At 40.0% G+C, this 20,468-nt stretch overlaps 1 protein-coding gene across 1 annotated transcript; it reads left to right on the plus strand.

Annotated features, from left to right (window-relative positions):
* The first annotated feature begins 3,997 nt into the window (after positions 1 to 3,997).
* s1pr3a (sphingosine-1-phosphate receptor 3a) lies at positions 3,998 to 8,737 on the plus strand. Its single transcript, XM_047374057.1, has 2 exons — positions 3,998 to 4,232; positions 4,806 to 8,737. Exon 2 carries the CDS (start codon positions 4,919 to 4,921, stop codon positions 6,110 to 6,112), a length of 1,194 nt encoding a protein of 397 aa, XP_047230013.1. The 5' UTR covers positions 3,998 to 4,232; positions 4,806 to 4,918; the 3' UTR covers positions 6,113 to 8,737.
* Positions 8,738 to 20,468: the final 11,731 nt, after the last annotated feature.

The following is a 20,468-nucleotide window of genomic DNA, read 5'->3' on the forward strand; positions in this document are numbered from 1 at the left end:
ATCAGACAAATTCTAAAACCAACAGTAGGTACTAACATTTCTTTGCTTAATCAAATACACACAGGTTCATATGTACTCGTACTCGTACTCGTCGTCTTCCGCTTTATCCGTGACCGGGTCACGGGGGCAGCAGACTCAGCAGAGACGCCCAGACGTCCCTCTCCCCAGACACCTCCTCCAGCTCCTTCGGGGGGAGCCCAAGGCGTTCCCAGGCCAGCTGAGAGACATAGTCCCTCCAGCGTGTCCTGGGCCGTCCCCTGGTCCTCCTCCCGGTGGGACGTGCCTGGAACACCTCCCGAGGGAGGCGTCCAGGAGGCATCCGGTATAGATGCCCGAGCCACCTCAACTGGCTCCTCTCAATGTGGAGGAGCAGCGGCTCTACTCCGAGCCCCTCCCGGATGGCCGAGCTCCTCACCCTATCTCTAAGGGAGTGCCCAGCCACAGGTTCATATGCATGGTTTTAAATAGCTTGTGAAATTGCATCTTTGGAAAAACATAGCTAAACTTTACCAAACAGAAAAAGGATATTGTAAAAAAAATTATCTAGATAAATCTATATCATCGATTGACCTTATTAATCGATTATATAGATTTTCCCACCACGCTTGTTCATTGTCAAATGAACAAAACTCTAATAACTGTCATAATGGGGTTTTCTTAGACTCTGAGATACACAACCACGAGGACAAAGACAGTGTTTTAACAGTTTATTTAGAAACAAAGGTTGGACTGGAACCAGGACTGGAACTGGCAGACGAAGGAGAAAGACAGAAGCTGGTAAACACTCTGGGTGGAAATGGAAAAAATGTGAATGCGTTCTTTAGATGCTGACTTACAGGGTTGGGGTTCTTGGCAAGACCGGGGGGAAATAAGTCTTTCTCAACGGTGGCTTGAGGGTGACAGGCTGTGAATAGTTTTCGGAGGATGAAGTGCTTTGTTTCTTCTCTTCAGGGAAACTCCACTATGGTTGGAGAGTTTTAACGTTGGAGGGTGGACAGGCAGGTTGATGGGTGGTTTTCAGGTGGCTCCTGAGAAGCTGGGTTTGGAGTTGGAAGCAGAGAGGAGGCTGGAGTTCCCAAACTCCTCTGAACATGACACGAGTGAAAACGGAGACCAGAAAGGTTCCACGACTTCCTTCAGCGAAGGGTGATCACGCGAAGTAAGAAAACGAGCGGATGCCTCCCTCTGGGTTTCCACTCCATAAGTAAGCTGATTGCTCTCAGATGAGCAACACCTGTGCAGCAGCACCTGCCACTCACCCTGCACAGAAAAAACACAGCACACAAAAACACAGCCTGCAAACAGCCTGTACATAAACCACCGTGGATATGACAATAACGCCTTAAAATGTTGTGGATCATAAATGACACTTTACCGTTTGTCACAACACATCTTTATTTTAGCAGTTGACCCATGAGCATTTTAGTTTTTTACTTACTGACTAAATTCACACTCATTCAACAACTAATGAAGGACAACTTTAAATTCAGGTTGGAACCAGCTCTGGTTTAGTGTTAAACAAATACAGGTCCTTCTCAAAATATTAGCATATTGTGATAAAGTTCATTATTTTCCATAATGTCATGATTAAAATTTAACATTCATATATTTTAGATTCATGGCACACTAACTGAAATATTTCAGGTCTTTTATTGTCTTAATACGGATGATTTTGGCATACAGCTCATGAAAACCCAAAATTCCTATCTCACAAAATTAGCATATCATTAAAAGGGTCTCTAAACGAGCTATGAACCTAATCATCTGAATCAACGAGTTAACTCTAAACACCTGCAAAAGATTCCTGAGGCCTTTATAACTCCCAGCCTGGTTCATCACTCAAAACCCCAATCATGGGTAAGACTGCCGACCTGACTGCTGTCCAGAAGGCCACTGTTGACACCCTCAAGCAAGAGGGTAAGACACAGAAAGAAATTTCTGAACGAATAGGCTGTTCCCAGAGTGCTGTATCAAGGCACCTCAGTGGGAAGTCTGTGGGAAGAAAAAAGTGTGGCAGAAAACGCTGCACAACGAGAAGAGGTGACCAGACCCTGAGGAAGATTGTGGAGAAGGGCCGATTCCAGACCTTGGGGGACCTGTGGAAGCAGTGGACTTAGTCTGGAGTAGAAACATCCAGAGCCACCGTGCACAGGCGTGTGCAGGAAATGGGCTACAGAGAAGCAGCACTGGACTGTTGCTCAGTGGTCCAAAGTACTTTTTTCGGATGAAAGCAAATTCTGCATGTCATTCGGAAATCAAGGTGCCAGAGTCTGGAGGAAGACTGGGGAGAAGGAAATGCCAGAAGTCCAGTGTCAAGTACCCACAGTCAGTGATGGTCTGGGTTGCTGTGTCAGCTGCTGGTATTGGTCCACTGTGTTTTATCAAGGGCAGGGTCAATGCAGCTAGCTATCAGGAGATTTTGGAGCACTTCATGCTTCCATCTGCTGAAAAGCTTTATGGAGATGAAGATTTCATTTTTCAGCACGACCTGGCACCTGCTCACAGTGCCAAAACCACTGGTAAATGGTTTACTGACCATGGTATCACTGTGCTCAATTGGCCTGCCAACTCTCCTGACCTGAACCCCATAGAGAATCTGTGGGATATTGTGAAGAGAACGTTGAGAGACTCAAGACCCAACACTCTGGATGAGCTAAAGGCCGCTATCGAAGCATCCTGGGCCTCCATAAGACCTCAGCAGTGCCACAGGCTGATTGCCTCCATGTCACGCCACATTGAAGCAGTCATTTCTGCCAAAGGATTCCCGACCAAGTATTGAGTGCATAACTGTACATGATTATTTGAAGGTTGACGTTTTTTGCATTAAAAACACTTTTCTTTTATTGGTCGGATGAAATATGCTAATTTTGTGAGATAGGAATTTTGGGTTTTCATGAGCTGTATGCCAAAATCATCCGTATTAAGACAATAAAAGACCTGAAATATTTCAGTTAGTGTGCAATGAATCTAAAATATATGCATGTTAAATTTTCATCATTACATTATGGAAAATAATTAACTTTATCACAATATGCTAATATTTTGAGAAGGACCTGTAGAAGGATAACAAATAAAACAAACAAACAAAACAACACTGCTGTGTTATTTCAAACAGAATAAGGGTACTTTATTCATGAACTGTGATTAAGAAAAATCAGCATTTAGTGTAGGATATTCCTGTCCCTATTTGACAATCCTCAGAGTTTGATATTTCGAAACAAAGCTGATCTCTTTTAGTCCAGATAAATAAACTCTAACATGACCCTATACCACAATCTAAAATTTGGAAGCCAATTCCAGGGAATTTGTAGAACCTATGACCTGTTTACTGTTACTAATATTTTTACCCAAATGTTCAGAATCTTACAAAAAGAAAAAGAAGCTTTGATATGTTTTAAAGTTTTAAAATGTGTAGAAATCCTGTGTGCAAATTACCGGGAGTGCAGATTCTCATGAAATGAACATGCAAAAAAGCAACAGAAATTAAACTACAGTGACCAATAACTTTTGTTATTTTTGTTTTGTGGCAGCCTTCGGGTCTTTCCACCCTGGGCAGAGAGCCATATTACCCACATCAAATGAAAAATTTATGAATTCACTGACACGAAAGGTAAAATGAAAGCGCAAAACATCAAGTTGATACTGGCACTTACAACAAACAGATAGTTAGCTTTATAAAGTCATTTAGAGAAGCCTCAGAGCGTCAAACACCTGTGGGGCACTGCACAAACATGTGTTGTGACAAGTATGGTGGCAATTACATGACACACTAGGAAAGACAAGATATAAACAGAATCTGCTCTCTGTCCAAGGAAAATATTAGTAAAACTCACTCTGCCAAGTTGACATATCTTTTGCAAAACAGCACATTTTGACACGCAGAGTCCTTGTGTCTCCTCCTGACACATAATTTAGGGGAATCGACTTTCCAGAGAAGATCCCGCCTCAGCTGGAGATGGGAAGAGGAGGGGGGTGGGAAGGTGGGAGGTTAGCGGACCGGTCCCGACTGGAGTCAGTGCGCGCAAAGGGACCCGAAAAGTTCACAACAAGGTTCACTGTAGATCCTTTCACGAAAATACTGAATTATCCAACGCTTTTTTGTGAACAAGATTAAAACTTTTGACTTCACTTTGGACCGGTTCTGCGTTCTAACTGCAGCTGCAGATCTAAATGCAAACAGATCCTGCAAATGTCGCCACTCTACTGCGATGTTTACCTGGTAATTAAGAAAGGTAAGGTTGTTGCTGAAAAATAGAGCCTGAAAGTAGAAAATAATTTTCATATACTGTGATGTGTGACTTTATTATCTGCGCGCAGTTAAGTTTAGGAAACTTTCATAAAACTGGAATGTTGTTGGAATTTAGAGAAGTGGCGTTTTTCTCTCCGAGAAAAAACTATAAAAAATACATGTAAGATGAATATGAAAGTACTACAAGCTATAACAACACTGAGGAAACCAGTTTTGAACACACTACTTTAGTCTTCTTACACTGAGTTAGCGTTCATAGTGATTTGTTCATTTAAAGTCATACAAAATAGAAGAAAAATAGCAATTTTTTGGCTGTTTGTATCTTTTCTCAGTTTTTTAGGTCTGATTGATATAGTTTATCTTTAAATATTATTTTATTATAAACATACCTAATCTGTATTGGTAAAAATATTTAGATTTTTGAATCAGTGAAGCACATTTCTGTAAAATGATTTAACATATTTTATTTAATTTGATTAAATATTTTTATATATAAAAAAACAAGATATGGTGGAAATAACCCTGTTTTAAATACTTATCTAAATCTGATTGGCAGGTCTGTTAAGTGATGGATGCAGTGACACTTCCAGGTTGAGCAGTTCCTGTACACCAGTGCAGTGACGCCCTCTGCTGTGTGGCCGTAGAAGGTTCAGGACTGGAAAAGCCAGGATGGGGAATCTCATCAAGGAAGGGATGAACACCATCATTGTCAACCACTACAACTACTCGGGGAAGTGGGACCGGCCTCGCAGTGGGGGCACCTGCAAGATGGCAGTGCTGCTCTTCATCTGTGTACTCATCGTTCTGGAGAACATCACAGTTCTGCTCGCTCTCTGGAGAAACAAGCGCTTTCACAGCCGTATGTACTTGCTCATTGGGAACTTGGCGCTGTCTGATCTCCTGGCTGGTGTGGCCTATGTGGTAAATATCTTTACCTCGGGGAGTAAGACCTTCTACTTGACACCGTCACAGTGGCTGGCCAGAGAGGGAAGCATGTTTGTGGCCCTCAGCGCCTCCACCTTTAGCCTCCTGACCATTGGCATTGAGAGGCACATGACGATGGTGCGTCTGCGGCCCTGTGAGACAGCAGGTCGAGGGAGACTCCTGGCACTGCTGGCAGCCTGCTGGGTTGTTTCAGTGCTGCTCAGTGCCCTCCCCAGTCTTGGTTGGAACTGCCTGAAAAATCTGGCTTCCTGTTCCACAGTGCTGCCTTTGTATGCTAAGAGTTACATTGCCTTCTGTATTAGTGTCTTCAGCGCACTGCTGGTTGCCATTATCATCCTCTACATCAGGATTTACTGGCTGGTGACCTCCAGCGGCCGCAGGGTGAGCAGCCGGCCGTCAGAGTGCTCTCTGGCCCTGCTGCGGACGGTTGTGATTGTTCTCGGAGTGTTTGTCATGTGCTGGGCCCCACTGTTCTTTCTGCTCCTGCTCGATGTTGGCTGCAGCCCACACAGGTGCTCGGTCCTCTACCAGGTGGACTGGTTCATCGCCCTGGCCGTGCTCAACTCTGCCCTTAACCCTCTGATATACACTCTTTCCAGCAGGGAGATGAGAAGTGCTTTCTTTCGGTTGCTGTGCTGCTCTCAAACTAGCATGGAGCCATCTGGGACACCTGCTGCGGGTAACCCCCACCTGGGCACGATTATCCCCACAGTGGAAAACAGCAAGACCAGTGTTGGTGGAGGCAGTGGGACTGGCAAACCAGTGATAAACAGAGGGAAGATTTCCACACCTGCTAACTCAGACAATAAGCATTCAGATCCCTCTCCCACTGTGGTGCCACATCCAACTGGGCCGGCAGAACTGCTTTCAGCAGTGCTTGTAAAAGCAGGGGCTCTCCCATCCCTCAGCAAGTTCTGAGTGGAAGCACCTAAAAAATAGACTTGCATCAGACATTGCCTCGCTATCAGCCACTTTTTGCTTGTGCACTATGGCTCATTTAGCTCAAATACTCAGTTTAAACAGAAGAAATCACAGTACAATCAAAATCTACTTGAGGTCACTACTAACATCTGTGGTTATGATTATCAAAAACAGAGAATAAAATTTACATTTGATTTTTAACAGTTCTTAAAGTAAAGTTACATTCCACAAACATGATATAAAACAGGACAGTGTGCCGTCATTTTATCTCTTCGCCTACGCCTATTGAACAGACTTCAGTTTCTAATCACCTTCAATAATGTGTCTGTCAGTATATTTATTTGTTTATTGTTTCATCATAGGATAGCAGTATTCAAATTGTGGCATTCTCACATATGTTGTTTTAGGAATTTTTAGAACACCTGAATTTTTTATCACTTGTAAATTCTTTACTATTTATTTTCGTAAAAAAAACATCCAAACATTCGTTCTCTAAATTGTTATATGAGTTTTATTTTTAATTTAAATTTTTTTGTTGCTTTGTATGCTTAACGCTATTAGGTGTCAGCTTCTTGGAATTTGGAGGTTATTTTCCTGGAACGTTTATAGAACAGACTGGTTGCTTTGCCTAAACTTAGAGGTTACATTCTGGAGATCACCAGCTACTCTTCTAGAACTTGCTGGTTACCTCATTCAGGTGCTTTTGCTAGGTTTCTGATTTTTTTCTCTGAAACCTACTTGGTTACCTGGTTACTAGGTACCATCCAGGAAAGTACCCAGTAAGCTCTCAAAAGTACCTTCTGAATAGCAGAAAAGGTCCAGAAATGTTCTGGAAAGTAAACTCTAAGTTTCAGGTAAGTACTTTCTAGGTTCCTGGAAAGTAACCAGTAAGCCCCATGAAGATTCCCTGGAAGTGCCTGGTATGCTCCAGGTACATCTTGGAAAGTAAATGTTAAGGTTCATGGAATGTATGTATTATGTGATGTTATCAACCATTATGGTACTTGGACTTTATTTTTGACTTTTATTTTAGCAATTATTGTGCACTGTGGGAGAGAAAAGTATATTGCTGGACTAATGGCCTCATGAGGCTGTGATGAAACAAGACAATTTCCTGTTTGGATAAAAATGCCCCTGCAATTAAGTTTACTCCTGATAAATACTCAAGAGGGGGAACTTGAGGACATTTAATACTTACTTTGTCACCAGACATGGGTCATCATCCAGCAGTCTGTGAGCAAGATTCGCATAACTAAGCACAGTCATAAAGATACTTGCTTCTCACCAGCACATGCAGTAACCACTCATATATGTCATCTGACCACTTGTGAATAAGAATGTTGGATTTGTATTATTTAATGATTGTAGACTGTATATAGGTGATGTTGTGTCTGATCCAGCTGTAGAAAAAATACAATTCTATTATCGTTTGTTAAGTTTTCAAACAGTTGATTTCTTTATGATTACCACTCTTAAGATGTCTGTGCTCATCTTCTGCATTATTTTCCAATGATTTGAATGTGATTTTTTCTGTCATGTCCCTCCACATCAATGGTTCAGTTCTGGTGAGAAGTCATATAAATTTTAGGCTTTGGCAGATGAATTTCAGCCCTTCTTTTTTAAACTAATTTTAAATCCATGAATGGGGAAGACAAGTCTGAAACTATTATATATTATTATATATTATATTTGACCACTTTTCACTTGGTGGTTTCCTAACTCGGACTTGGTTTTGAACATAATGAAGTCCACAATTTTTCAATAGGGAGGAGGTCGGGGTTTTGGGAAGGTCACCCAACTGTGTCCTCTCTTTGTCTGTCAAAAGGTGAATTTGGAGCTAACCTACTTTCTTTGTTATTTCACCTTCTGCAATGCACCAGCTGGCAGTGAAACATCTGCACCACCATGATGCCTCCACCACCACACTTGACAGTTGGTACACGGTTTTTAGGTATTAAACCCTCACCATAACTTCTTCAAACTTACGTCTTGTTATTGTGGCCTCAGTCGTCTTTGCCCATAAAACCTTTCTCTAGCAAGCATTTCGCTTGTTCATTTTGGTAACTGCAAAGCTCATTTGAGATTAATGGTGTTTGTAGCTAGGGCTTCTTTACACCCTTTCAGTTTACAGTGGTGTGAAATGCACTTAACTGTAGACAGTGACACTGCTGTTCATGAGGTTTTCATGCATGGCCAGCTCTGGCCTCGGTGGTTCCTGGGATGTTCCTGAATGACCCAAATTCCTTTTCATCTAAACAGTACAGTTTTGAGTCTGATGGTGTTTCAACTGGACAATGGTGGCAAATGCACATTTAAACTGGTTTTGAAATATATAAATTAGACAGACATTTAGTATCTTGAATGGTCCAGATTTAAACCCTAATAAAAAGTAGTGGATTATGTGTAAAAGTCGAGTCCATGCCGATAAACAACCAATTTGAATGAACTATACCAGTTCTGCCAATGAGAGTGAAGCTTGTTGATAGCTTTAAAAAGCTTGCGGTGTGCAACTTGCTAAGACAATATTGGTATGTATGTATTTGAGCCATAACCTGTTTTGATCATTTTCACCTTGGTGTAGATAAGAGAAAATCCAAAATAAATTCCAACTTGCACACCCAACTGTTTTTTTTTTATGTATTTAATTTGTTAGTTGCATTATCCTTTCACTCTGAAAATAAAAATAATTCAAATGCATCATTCAAAGTCCAAAATTAAAATGACTGCAAGAAAACTTCTCACCGATGCTGCAGATGATAGCTCTAATCTGGCCTTATGAAAGCTTAGATGAAACATCAATCATGTATATTATTATAGAAATGATTCAGCTGGTTGGTTTATTAATTGCTTCTCATCAGGCGACAGAAACTCATCAGATTTAACCTTGTGCACTTCTTTATAAAACATTCTAATGTAAAACTGATTGATGCTCTCATATTACCTTTCGTTGCCAGACTGGGGTCAGACGTGAATGAATAATGCAAAGAAATTCCTGATATTATTACTGGCAGTTTCCAGACAGTCAGTCCACTTATCAATTAGTCATGAAAGGAATATTGCATGAAACCTCCTTGAAGGAAATATGTCCCGTCATTGATTAAATTCATTTAATCTCATTCACAGGTTAAATGATCCACTGATGTGGCAGGAATTTTTGAAAAGGGCACCACATGAAAAAATCAACTGAAAGATTCAGTTCTTTCACTAAAATTCAACAAAAAAAAAACTTGCTTTGCTGAACGTTGGCTTAAACTGAACTAATCAGAGAGCTGATTACAGCCGAGTTTGCTGCACACAGCACGATGAGCTTCTAAGATCAGACAGGAGCTGACAGACTGGCATTTCATGCTCACCTCTGCTAAAGGATGTGTCTTGGCTCTGCACCTCCACTTCTGATGAAAAACGACAGCGAGAATGCAACACCAGCAGAGCATTTCCAGCTTAAAGGTCACTGACTTCTTCCTGTCAGAAATGTTTGAACACTCTTTCCTGAATTAGCCAGGGAAGACAATGGCCTTATGTCAAGCCGAGCATTTGAAAATGCCAAAATGTTGAGCGGAGTGCAATTCGTAGTCAGTACATCCATTACTACCTGCTTTCTTTCATAACTTTGCTTCCTTACCACTGCTAAAATATTTAATTCTTTATTAATTGCTTTGTGTAAATGTTATATTTTTTTCACACAATGAAAGGTAAAACAATATCCACACAAACTGAACGAATGTATAAAAAATTGAGGTTAAGGTGTTTGGTTATAGTGAACCTTTTGAAAGCAAATTTGTTACAGAAAACAAATTTTATTTATTTATTTATTTATTTTAAATTTTGTCTATATTTAAAACAATGAATTTACATAGGTGGTATTAAAAAAACAAATATAACATCCACCCATCCAGCCGTTGACTGCGTATCTATGATCGTGTTCTGGGGGTGACAGTTCCAGAAGGGAGACAGATACAGATAAATAAAAAATGCATTTAATCCTGGACCTCATTGAGGGTGTACTTTATTTTTTTGTGGTGTAAAGATATGGTTATTTATAGGTGAAACAAGATCTATGTTTTTGATACTTAATCCTGTGGCATCGTGAGGGAGCTGGTGCCAGTCTGCTGGGGTCAATGGGTATAAAGCAGGGTACACCCTGGACAGGTCATCAGTTCATCAAAGAGCAAAACCTCAACACACAAGGCAGACAATCATGCATGAACTCACACCGAGAGTCTGGATAAGAGGACCTGGAGAGAACCCACGCATGAACAGAGGGAACATGTAAACAGTACACCGCTTCCGTAAAAGTGGAAGAGTGATATTTGTTTAGTTTTTAATTGTGGTATTTCACATTTTTCTTGGTTTTCTTTGGTTTCATTCTATTTTGAAGAGTTTAGGTTATTTTCTTGTGTTATATTTTCAGCCTTTAGATGACTTCATATCTTTCAGTTTTTCTCATGTATCTTCTATCACAGAAATTCCCAAACATTTCAGCTTGTGACCCCCAAAATAACAGTACCAGAGACTGGTGACCCCCTACTGGCGACCTGGCAACCCCCTAAAACTATGTAATCACTTCATATTTATTTATTTGATAAATAAATGCAGAGTTTCATCATTTAAAGGTATATTTGATTAAAATGTATTAAATAAATGGTACGATTCAATTATTTGATAGGACATTTAATGGTACATTTATTTATTTCATTATGTATTTATTTATTTAATTTTGTCCCCTTTAACCGTCCGTACACCTCAGGGGTGTTCTATCAGTTATCAATAATCTTCCTCTCCAGTGCTCATACTCTCCAGTTTTCCTGATTTATTTTCAATGAGCTGTTTTCAGTGAGGTCATAACGCTGCTGTGTTTTTGTGGAGTTGGGTTTCAGTTTAGCATTCAAAATTGAATCAAATTTTTAATATCAGCTGAGTTAAAATGAGATCTGGGATTTGTAGAAGTCACAGAACGTGAGTCACAAGCACAGTACTCATCTCAACATCTTCCCTCCCAGTCCCTATAGGATGGTGCATGCCATCCTAGAAGAGATCTTCTATCATACATGTTTTATCAACATCTTTTTTATCACGCATGTGCAGGAAAACACCCTTTTGTAAGGAGAACTGGATGCAGATTATTCCATTCAATTTAAAGTAAATCAGAACCCAGATTCCCACTTTATGGGCTCTGGTGTTTAGACTTGCACTCTCCTCTTGGTGAACACGTCACATGATTATGGAAACATGACGGTAACTATAGGCTTTCAAGGAGAGAGATCTTTCTCCATTCCCTGTGGACACTTCTACATCACATTATAGTCCTCATAGGTGCTATCTGGAAAATTTCTAACCATCTTCAATGATTTCTTTCCAATATATCAAATCAGGTATATGATACATCTTATTATTTCGAGTGACCTAAGCAAAACAAAACAAAACCAAAAACGTATGTATTTTTTCATAGAAGATTTTTTTGACATGGACCCTATCTTGATGTGAGGAAAAATCAACATGTAAAACATTGGAAACTTTCTTACTGATTAGTTATTCTGTCATAAGTTGAAGTTCAAAAGTGTTCAAGACCTGTGGTGAAATAAATGTTACATGTTTATAAAAGTCGAGGCATCAATTATAAGTCAAAGATGAGAGGAATTGTTAATCAAACCCAGTCATTTTGGTTTTTATATTCTGTATACTTTATATTTCAAAGTCAGACAGTATTGTTTGTTTCACTAATAGAGGCATGTTGGTTTTCTGTACTTTTGGATTCTGCAGCAGCATTGCACGTGTCTGGCTTTATCGACGCACCAAGTCTAATCTCAGAGTCATTGTGTTCCAGTCAAAAGTTAGTCATATTTCTTTAATCTACAGTAAATTTAAGCCCTGGTTTCATTTGTGCTGACTTGGCCCATTCCTTTTTACAGTCACTCTCCAAATCCTTTGGGTTTCTTATGTTCTACTTGGCAATTCAATGCTTCACCTCCCTCCACAAGCCTAAAAGTGTGTCTTCTGTAGCAGAGGGATGCAAGATTACAGTCCCTTATGGAATAGCCTGTGAACCTGGGCTGATCCTTTAACTTTCTCATGATCATCCTCACCCTGTGAGGCAAGATTTTGCATGGCGCTCCAGACCGAGGGCAACTGATGGTCAATCTATGTTTTCTTAATTTCTGAATAATCACAGCAACAGTTGTCACCAAGTGTCTTGCTGGTTGTCTTGTAGCTCTTTCAAAGCTTGGGTGGATCTACTCTCTTGTCCGCGATGTCCTCTGTTAACTTCTTAATCTTATCCATGCTAGTGGAGAAATTGTAACGGAACATTTCTTTCTGTGGACAGATGTGCTTTATTCGCCCAATGAATTGAGGTCCAGAGAATATGTTACTGATAGATTAATTGTAACTTGTGTGTGACATGAGTAGTGTTCGTTTTGTTCACTAAAACTATGACAAAAATATTTTGGCCTTTTTAACAAACGGAAACCAAAAACTGAATAAAAACTCATTCAGAATCACCAAAGAATAATAACTAGACTAAAATATTAGGAGTTGTAATGCAGTGAGATCGAAGTTATGTTGTGTGGGAAAGTTGGATAGTTAGGAAATTAGAGAAGGAGTATGACTATTTTCGTTGGGGATTCTCTTCTAAACATGCAGCATGATGCTCCTCTATGATTTATTATTCTAGTGAACTAAATTTAGATCACTTAAACTTGATTAAAATTCAAACTAAAATTAAATTACATTACATATTAAATTACACCAAACCAAAATAAGCATAAAACCAGTCCATAGGACCCAGAATTGTGCATTTGTTGTGTTTATTCACATTTAGGACATGCAAATTAAGTTATTTTTTATTCTGTCCCCCTATATTGAAATTAGAGACATCTTAGTGGTATCATAACAAACATTCGACTTGCCAAAGCAATGAAAACAGAGCTTGAATAAACATTACTAGAATGTGAATTAGGCAAATTTAGTGCTAAAGTACAAAAGCTGTGCCGATGAGCTAACAAACACAACAGAGGGACTACCATCGAGTGCAGTGCACTCATCATAATCTCACATAAGGATTAATATTGTATCAATATGTCTATGTAAAATGCCTGTTTTAATACAAGCCGATTTAGTTGGTTGCCTGTCCATTATTATATGGGAATAAGCTTAGCAGGTTTTTGGTTAAAGGTAAGATTTTTTCGGTCAAAGCAAAGTAAATGTTTTGTATTTCTTTTTACCCCTTTAATAAAATTCAATGCCATTTTTTAAACACAGCAGATGAAGGCCCTGTAAATGCATACATATCTGCAGTGCATTGTATGGAAGCAGATGCCTTTGTTGTCTTCTACTCATTTACATCAACTTTTCTTTATTCTGTGAGCTCTGCATGTCAGGAATATGCAGAATGTGCAACACCGCTTTGTTTTCTAATAATGCTTTAAACTAGTGGGGTTTTTTTTTAACAGAACCTGAAGTTTCGTTTGAAATAGACACTTTGCTCATTAAAATTCAACTAAATTGTAACAAATACAAACAACAAATAGAAAGGGTGCATTTGTTTTCTTCTGTTGATATGGTTATGTCTATAAAAAGCAAGGACATCAAGAAAAATCTATTTATTTGATTTAATATTTTATGCTATGACTCAAATTCAATTTCTTCAATCACCTGAAGTGAACAATAAATGGCCCGTGCACTAACTGGGTCAAAATCCTTCATAAATCATGTTAACTAAATAGCCGTCACCAGTCCTCTTTCAGGATTTAGACATGGTGGATTTGTGTCTTTCTTTGTGCATAGTGCCCATTTGCATATGACTCATGCAAACAGAACAGAGGACAAGAGAATCACACCCCCGCCTGTCATCATGATTCTGGTTTTAAACTGCTGTGAGCTGGGTAAAATGTGCATGCACTCATGTGCTGTTTTTGTGTGTTCCTTGAATACAGCAACATTTTAGCCGTGTGTTGGAGCAGTAGAACAAAGAATCCATCTGGTCCGAGCCACTGAAAATGCCAGTGTGAGACACTCTTACTGTTCTCAGGTCCCTTTTTGATGCAGGTCCGAGGTGGAGTGAGAGCAAGCCCACAGCGGCAAGGGGTCTCATTTGATTTGTTCGCTCACGCTGGGAGCCACCGCGTTGAAGCCACCTCTCCCTTTACAGGCGAGTAGTGCCACTCTCACTGGAGGAGACTCATTCATTCTTCTTGCCTTCACCTGCACTGCACTCCGGTTCAATGCAGTGTAATTACACGTGGAACAAAGAGAGCAAAGAGCCAAGGAGACTTTGGTGGTAAGCTCCCCAGGATCAGAGGGCTTTATCTAGGGAGCAGCTGGGAAGAAGCTGGGGGAGCTGAGGCAAAGGTCACTTTGTGGGAGGATATCTGAGGGAGGAAGCTGAGATTTCGATTGGTGGACTGTCCTCCCTGCATTCCCTTCAAATCCTCCCTGCCATTAAATTTCCTGTTCAGCAAGGATCAATTTCTAGGAACTAATAGGTTTTTAAATTGTGTAGTATCTTGCGCAATGACAAGACTCCCTTTTATGAAACTGAAAAAAACTGCAAGAAAAGCACATTCAAAATGATGGGAAAAAAATGATTTTTCTTTTTAAAACATTCAAACATGAGGCTGCACGGTGGGGCAGTTGGTAGTACTGTTGCCTTGCAGCAAGAACGTCCTGGGGGTCTTTCTGCATGGAGTTTGCATACTCTCCCCATGCAAACAGGTCAGGAATAAAGTTGTAGAGATGTTAAAAGAAAACAATGTGCAAAGCTTAGAGCATTTTACCCAACACTGTTCTGTCTATTATCTGAAAACAGATACAGCAAACCTATCAAAACATCACTGTCCACTTAAAATGGCTGGCCAAGCAAAGAGGGCATTACTCAGAAAAACGGCCTGGAGGAGATGCAGAGTTCCACAGCTCAGGTGGGAGAATCTGCTGACAGGACAGCTGTCAGTCATGTACTCCATAAATCAGGTCTTTAGGGAAGATTGGCAAGAAAAAAGCTATTGATAAAAGGCAGCTATGAGAGGTTCCATATACAATTAGCTAAAAGCCATGCAAGTAACTCATGATGGAAAATGTGGACATCTCTGAATAAATGATAGCAACATTTTTATTTTCTGCCAACAAAAGATAGGGGCAGAGCTACAATAAAATGGCTCAGATCAAAGCACATCAATTGGTTAGAATGGTCCAGTCAAAGTCAAGATCTAAAACCTGTTGAGAATCTGCTGTTAGACCAAATTGATGCTTCCTGATGCTATCCATCCAATCTGTCTGAGCTTGAACTATTTGCAATGGAGAATAATCTCCAGACATGCAAAACTTAGAGGCACACCCCCAAAGGATTTGCAGCTGTAGCTTCAGCAAAAGGTGGTTCTACAAAGGATTGATTCAGTGGGAATTAATTCAGATGTGCCACTTTGCCAGTAGAAAACTATTGGTCATGCATTCCTCAAAGTCTGGCCTGTGTGGAAGAGTGGTAAGAAGAAAACTATAGTTGAAAAAAAGCAACAAAAAAAAAACTAATTTGCACTTTGCTACAAGCCATGTGCTGCACTCAGCACCTGTGGAATAAGGTTTTCTGGTCAAGTGAGATGACATGCAAAATTATCAAAAAATATATGTTATGGAAAACCGAGAGGCACATCACACTTTGCACAATGTTGCCACTGTAAACCACAGTGGTGGGACAAGGACAGGAAATCTGCTCAGAGTTGATGAGAAGATTGATGAGTTAAATACAAACCAATGCATGGCACACTTTTCCAGAGTTTAATTGTAAAAATTTAGAAAAGCTGGGATCCTTTTCCTTCTGCTGCTAAAGTATGTTGATCTTGAATATTTCAGAGGTACTGCACAAAAACTTTCCTCACACTGCCTTTATTATCGTCACATTGTTTAGTTTGTTGTGTCGCCTTATCAGATGACCCGTTTTATTTGTTGAAAAGAGAAGGTGCAGGAATTCATTATGTTAGCTAAACATAACAGATAGGTGGCAGAAGTGGATAGGCGATCTTTTTCAAACTCTCCCCCCACTCACATACCCCTAAAAACAGCAGCTGCTTTTCTCTTCAACCCCTCTCTGATTGCAGCTCTCTGGCAGGGGCCTGACGGCATGCACACACCTGCTCACTCTGACCTCCAATCTATCTCTTCCATGCCTGCCTGCCACAACTGTAGGGATTAACATGTCTGGGGACGGCGGGGGATAGATGAGGGGGAGGACGGCAGCCTCCAGTCTGACATGTATGTCCGGGCCCTCACTTGTGGCGTTGAAAGTGTGTGCACAGCTGGCTAATTCCCTGCTTCTGAGCCTGCAAACAGTCCAGAGGCCAATGTGCACAGTGTGTAGAAAAGGAGCAACTGGAGGTGGAGACACCCGTGAATAAGTTACAATTGGTTTTGATGACTTATTTTTTTCTGACAACTTAAAAGGGTGTAATTCATGGGTTACAACTCAAAAAGATTGACTAAAAAGAGTTGAGAGAAAATTTTAGACAAGTATTCCATTAACATCAGCCAATGCTGTTGGCTGCAATGCTTTTACATTACTCACCATCAGATCAACCTCATGCCACCAAAAGCTCACAGGAAGGCAGAAAGGGAAGAAAAATCCAGAAATCTCCCTAAACCAAAATTATTTTCTCCAGGCAGTAAGAAAAATATAAATTGCATTTTATTTTATGCAGTTCTTTCAGCCAGAAGCTGGGTGATACCGTTCTGCATTTGATTTAATGTGTGGGAATATTAGCAAAAAATGTTGAGGGAAATAAACTACAAGGGATAGATCATGATTTTCAAAATGAGGTTCTGTTAATGGGCTGTAAACAATCTCTTACCTGCAGCAGGTAACTCTTGGTGTCTTCATTTATATGATTAGTTGGTCCTGGATGCCGAATTTAACAGCTAGTCTGACAAAACTTTTCCCCTTTTAAAACAACTCCAATCTTAAAAGAATCACAGCAGTTTACACAAATGCTGTTTTATGAACCATTAAATAATTTTCAGTGTTTCCATTCTTGGGTTATTTTTACACAGAAGTTAATGTCTGTTTACAGAGGAAATGGAGGTAGAACGAGGTGTCCCATTAATCTTCTTCCAGCATTAAATGCGTACTAAGAGTGGAAAAAAAAAAAAACCAGTAAAAATCAAGAAAATTGTTTACGCTTACACAGCTATATTATTGTTGTTTTTTTACACTGCTTTACTTTTATATCAGACAAGTACTTTGGCCGGAAACATGTCTGTATATATCTGAAGAACCACCTCTATATTCCGTTCTTATAATGTGTTTTACGCAGAAGAGAACATTGGTGGCACACTACCCACTACCTCGATTTACAGTGTAAATTTTTAGTGGCTACTGTGTGAATAAACACTCAATGCAACCAGTAAGACGGCGTGAATGGGTAACAATCCATGAATGTGGCTTAGTGTAAAGCACTTTGAGTAGTTGGTTATGTACATTCAGTCCATTTGCCATTTAGCTTTCTTCTCCGAGAGCATCTTATCTTGATTTAGTATAAATCAAGACTCCAAGAGCATCATCCACTGCAGGTAAGCTCTTAAATGTTTATAAGTTTTCAACCAAACTATCCAACCATCGTCTATACCCGCTTGTCCTTGCAGGGTTGTGGGGGCTGTTGCCTATCTCCAACAATCATTAGGTGAGAAGCAGGGTAGATCCTGGACAGGTCGCCAGTCCATCACTGGACAAGACAACCAACCACACACCCACACACTCATATCTAAGGATAATCTAGAACAGCCAGTTAACCAAACAGTCATGTTTTGGGACAGTGAGAGGAAGCCGGAGTACCCAGAGGGAACCACCGCATGGATGGGGAGAACATGCAAACTCCATGCAGAAAGAATCTTGGCAGGGATCTGAACCTGAGACCAAGGCAACAGTGCTACCAACTGCCCCACCGTGCAGCCTATTATCTCAACTGATGTGTCTGTGATGAAAGAAAAAACTGTTTAAAATGGTAGAATACAGCAAGTATGACAACGTCATAATCTAAGACGTCTGCCTCTCGTGCTTTGTTTCTGAATCTTCTTTTGATCAGTCTTTGTGACAGTGGAACAATAAACAGTAAGAATAACCTTAATATGAAATACAACAAGTCATGATGATGTTCTCTTTTAAAGTTTATCTTTTTTTGTTGATTGTACAGCTACAAGTCTGACTTTTTCAAGGAATTCCATAAAGTCCGAACGTCAAACTTGAGATCAAATTCAGTTAAGATGGATATTCAAAATAAAACTAGTAAGTTAAAAAAACAAGGAACATTTGCACTTTAACAACAATCTACTAAATAGGTTTCCGTATGACAATCCAGAAATTTTCAGCATTCTAAGTCATTTTTTGACTAATACATGAAGACATACATGGACAGGCATTTTGGTGCCTGGACAGACAGACGGAAGCTGGCTGGCCGGATAGACGGACAGATGGATTTAACATAGTTGGACAAGGAATAAGGATCCAACAATACACAAATGTTCACTAATACACGCTTATTAACCCTGTGGCAACATAAAGTAAAACATAAAACACAAAAAAATAAGTAAACTCTACAAAATGTCAGCTTTTTTGTTGTTAAGTGTTAAATCAAGAATTAAAAAATATATATTTTATGCATTTATGAAACATACTTAAGATTTAAATGCAATTTAGTTTTTAACAACTGTAACAAAATATTTTGTACTTTTCAAGACTAGCATAAGGAACAGAAGGAAGCAGAAACTAAAGCATCTACATGGAACTCATCCAAAATATATTTTATTTTCTTCACACCTGTGTTTGCTCAACAGGGATGTATTAAATCAACTAAGTGAAGAGGCATATGTAGCTGATGAGCTTTATTTGTATGTATTTTATTGCTGTACATTTGAGTCATGAATCATTTGTGGTTTCATAAAATGCTGCATGGCTCGGTGGCGATCACAGGTGTTCATTCCTCCAATCTTATTTGGTGGATTAACAGCTGCCGTCGCCTGATAATCGTTGGCAGCCGCCAGATCTGTCATCCCAACACCCATTCTGACAGTGATGTGACAATGAAGCACACATCGGAGGGCACAAACTTCCTGAACTAAACCCAATAGGTCTTTGGATAAGTTTCAAAAGGTCAATGCATTTTGTTCAAAACACAGAAATATAAACAAAAATATAAAAAATACACCGGGAACGCTTCAATGTGATGTAAATATGCTGAAAGAAAAACTTAAACGCAGTCACAAGCTAAGAGCCAGACAAAAGCCAAAGGAATATGAACGCATACTTGTTTGATTTTTACATGCTGCATTGCTGCTGTCGTTATTATTCATATCCTTCCCCACGGAGGCTGATATGAAAAATGGGACTGTATCAGCCCCCACCCTTCATGTCACCGTCTCACTCTTCCTCTCTCTCTAACACGCACACACACTTGCACACAAACACACACTTGTTTGGAGTCTTGTTGAGGAAGTAAAGACAGGCTGCTCCTCCCTCCTCTCCCTCATCAAGCTGGTTACCCCCCTTCTTTTCCTCCCTTCACTTTTTTCTCCCAACAAAGAGTGATCCAGCTCGTCTCCTTTCTGTCACGCGGGTAATCAGGCTCTGCTATTTCATTTGGCTCAGTAATGAAAGCAATCCCAGTGCTTTTCACAGCAGCACAGCCCAAATAATGAGCGCTGCCGTACCCTCCCTCCTCCTTAGCCACACCTCACCACCAGTCCTCACCCTCTTCCTCCCAACCCTGCTGTTAATGGATGAAGGAAAGCCAATGTGTGACTGTGTGTATGTGTCTGTGCACGGGCATGTGAAGCACGCAATCTTGCCAAGTCCTTTGTGCCTCTTTTTTCCCCTTACTGGGCTGTAAAGGAGCCTATTGTATAAAATTTGATCAGCAAAGCTCTTAAACAATTTGGAGATGTTTCCCTTTTTTAAATGAATCAAGCAGCCAAACATATTTCTAAGCATTAGTAGTTCCCAGCCTTTATTACATGTGAGCTGATTACAGCAGTCTCTCCTGTAAACATTCAGACTGCTGTCTATAAATTAACTTAGTTTTCCTGACATAATACCGTGTGGTTTGAAAATGTAGAAAATGCAAAGCATTTTTTCTTTAGCTCAACAAAGAAAAAACTAATTTAAATGAGATTTTAACTTTTAAGAAACGTCACCTAAACCATGATGATCTAAACATACTTGATGCATAAGAGTGTAACATTCTGAACCAGACCAATCACTGCTTTTGATAATCGTTGTTTCCACGTGGCAAGCAATACCCTGTAGCAATAGGTGTAACAGAAAACCAGTAGGCCTAATAGCCTTGCCATGCATGCTGCTGATTCTCGTCCTCGTACTCGT

This window comes from Girardinichthys multiradiatus, chromosome 9 (assembly GCF_021462225.1).
Source record: "Girardinichthys multiradiatus isolate DD_20200921_A chromosome 9, DD_fGirMul_XY1, whole genome shotgun sequence".
NCBI classification, from domain to species: Eukaryota; Metazoa; Chordata; class Actinopteri; order Cyprinodontiformes; family Goodeidae; genus Girardinichthys; species Girardinichthys multiradiatus.

What these genes read in the sequence shown, in the direction of transcription:
- s1pr3a (XM_047374057.1), top strand. Translation starts at nt 4,919, where the DNA reads ATGGGGAATCTCATCAAGGAAGGGATGAACACCATCATTGTCAACCAC.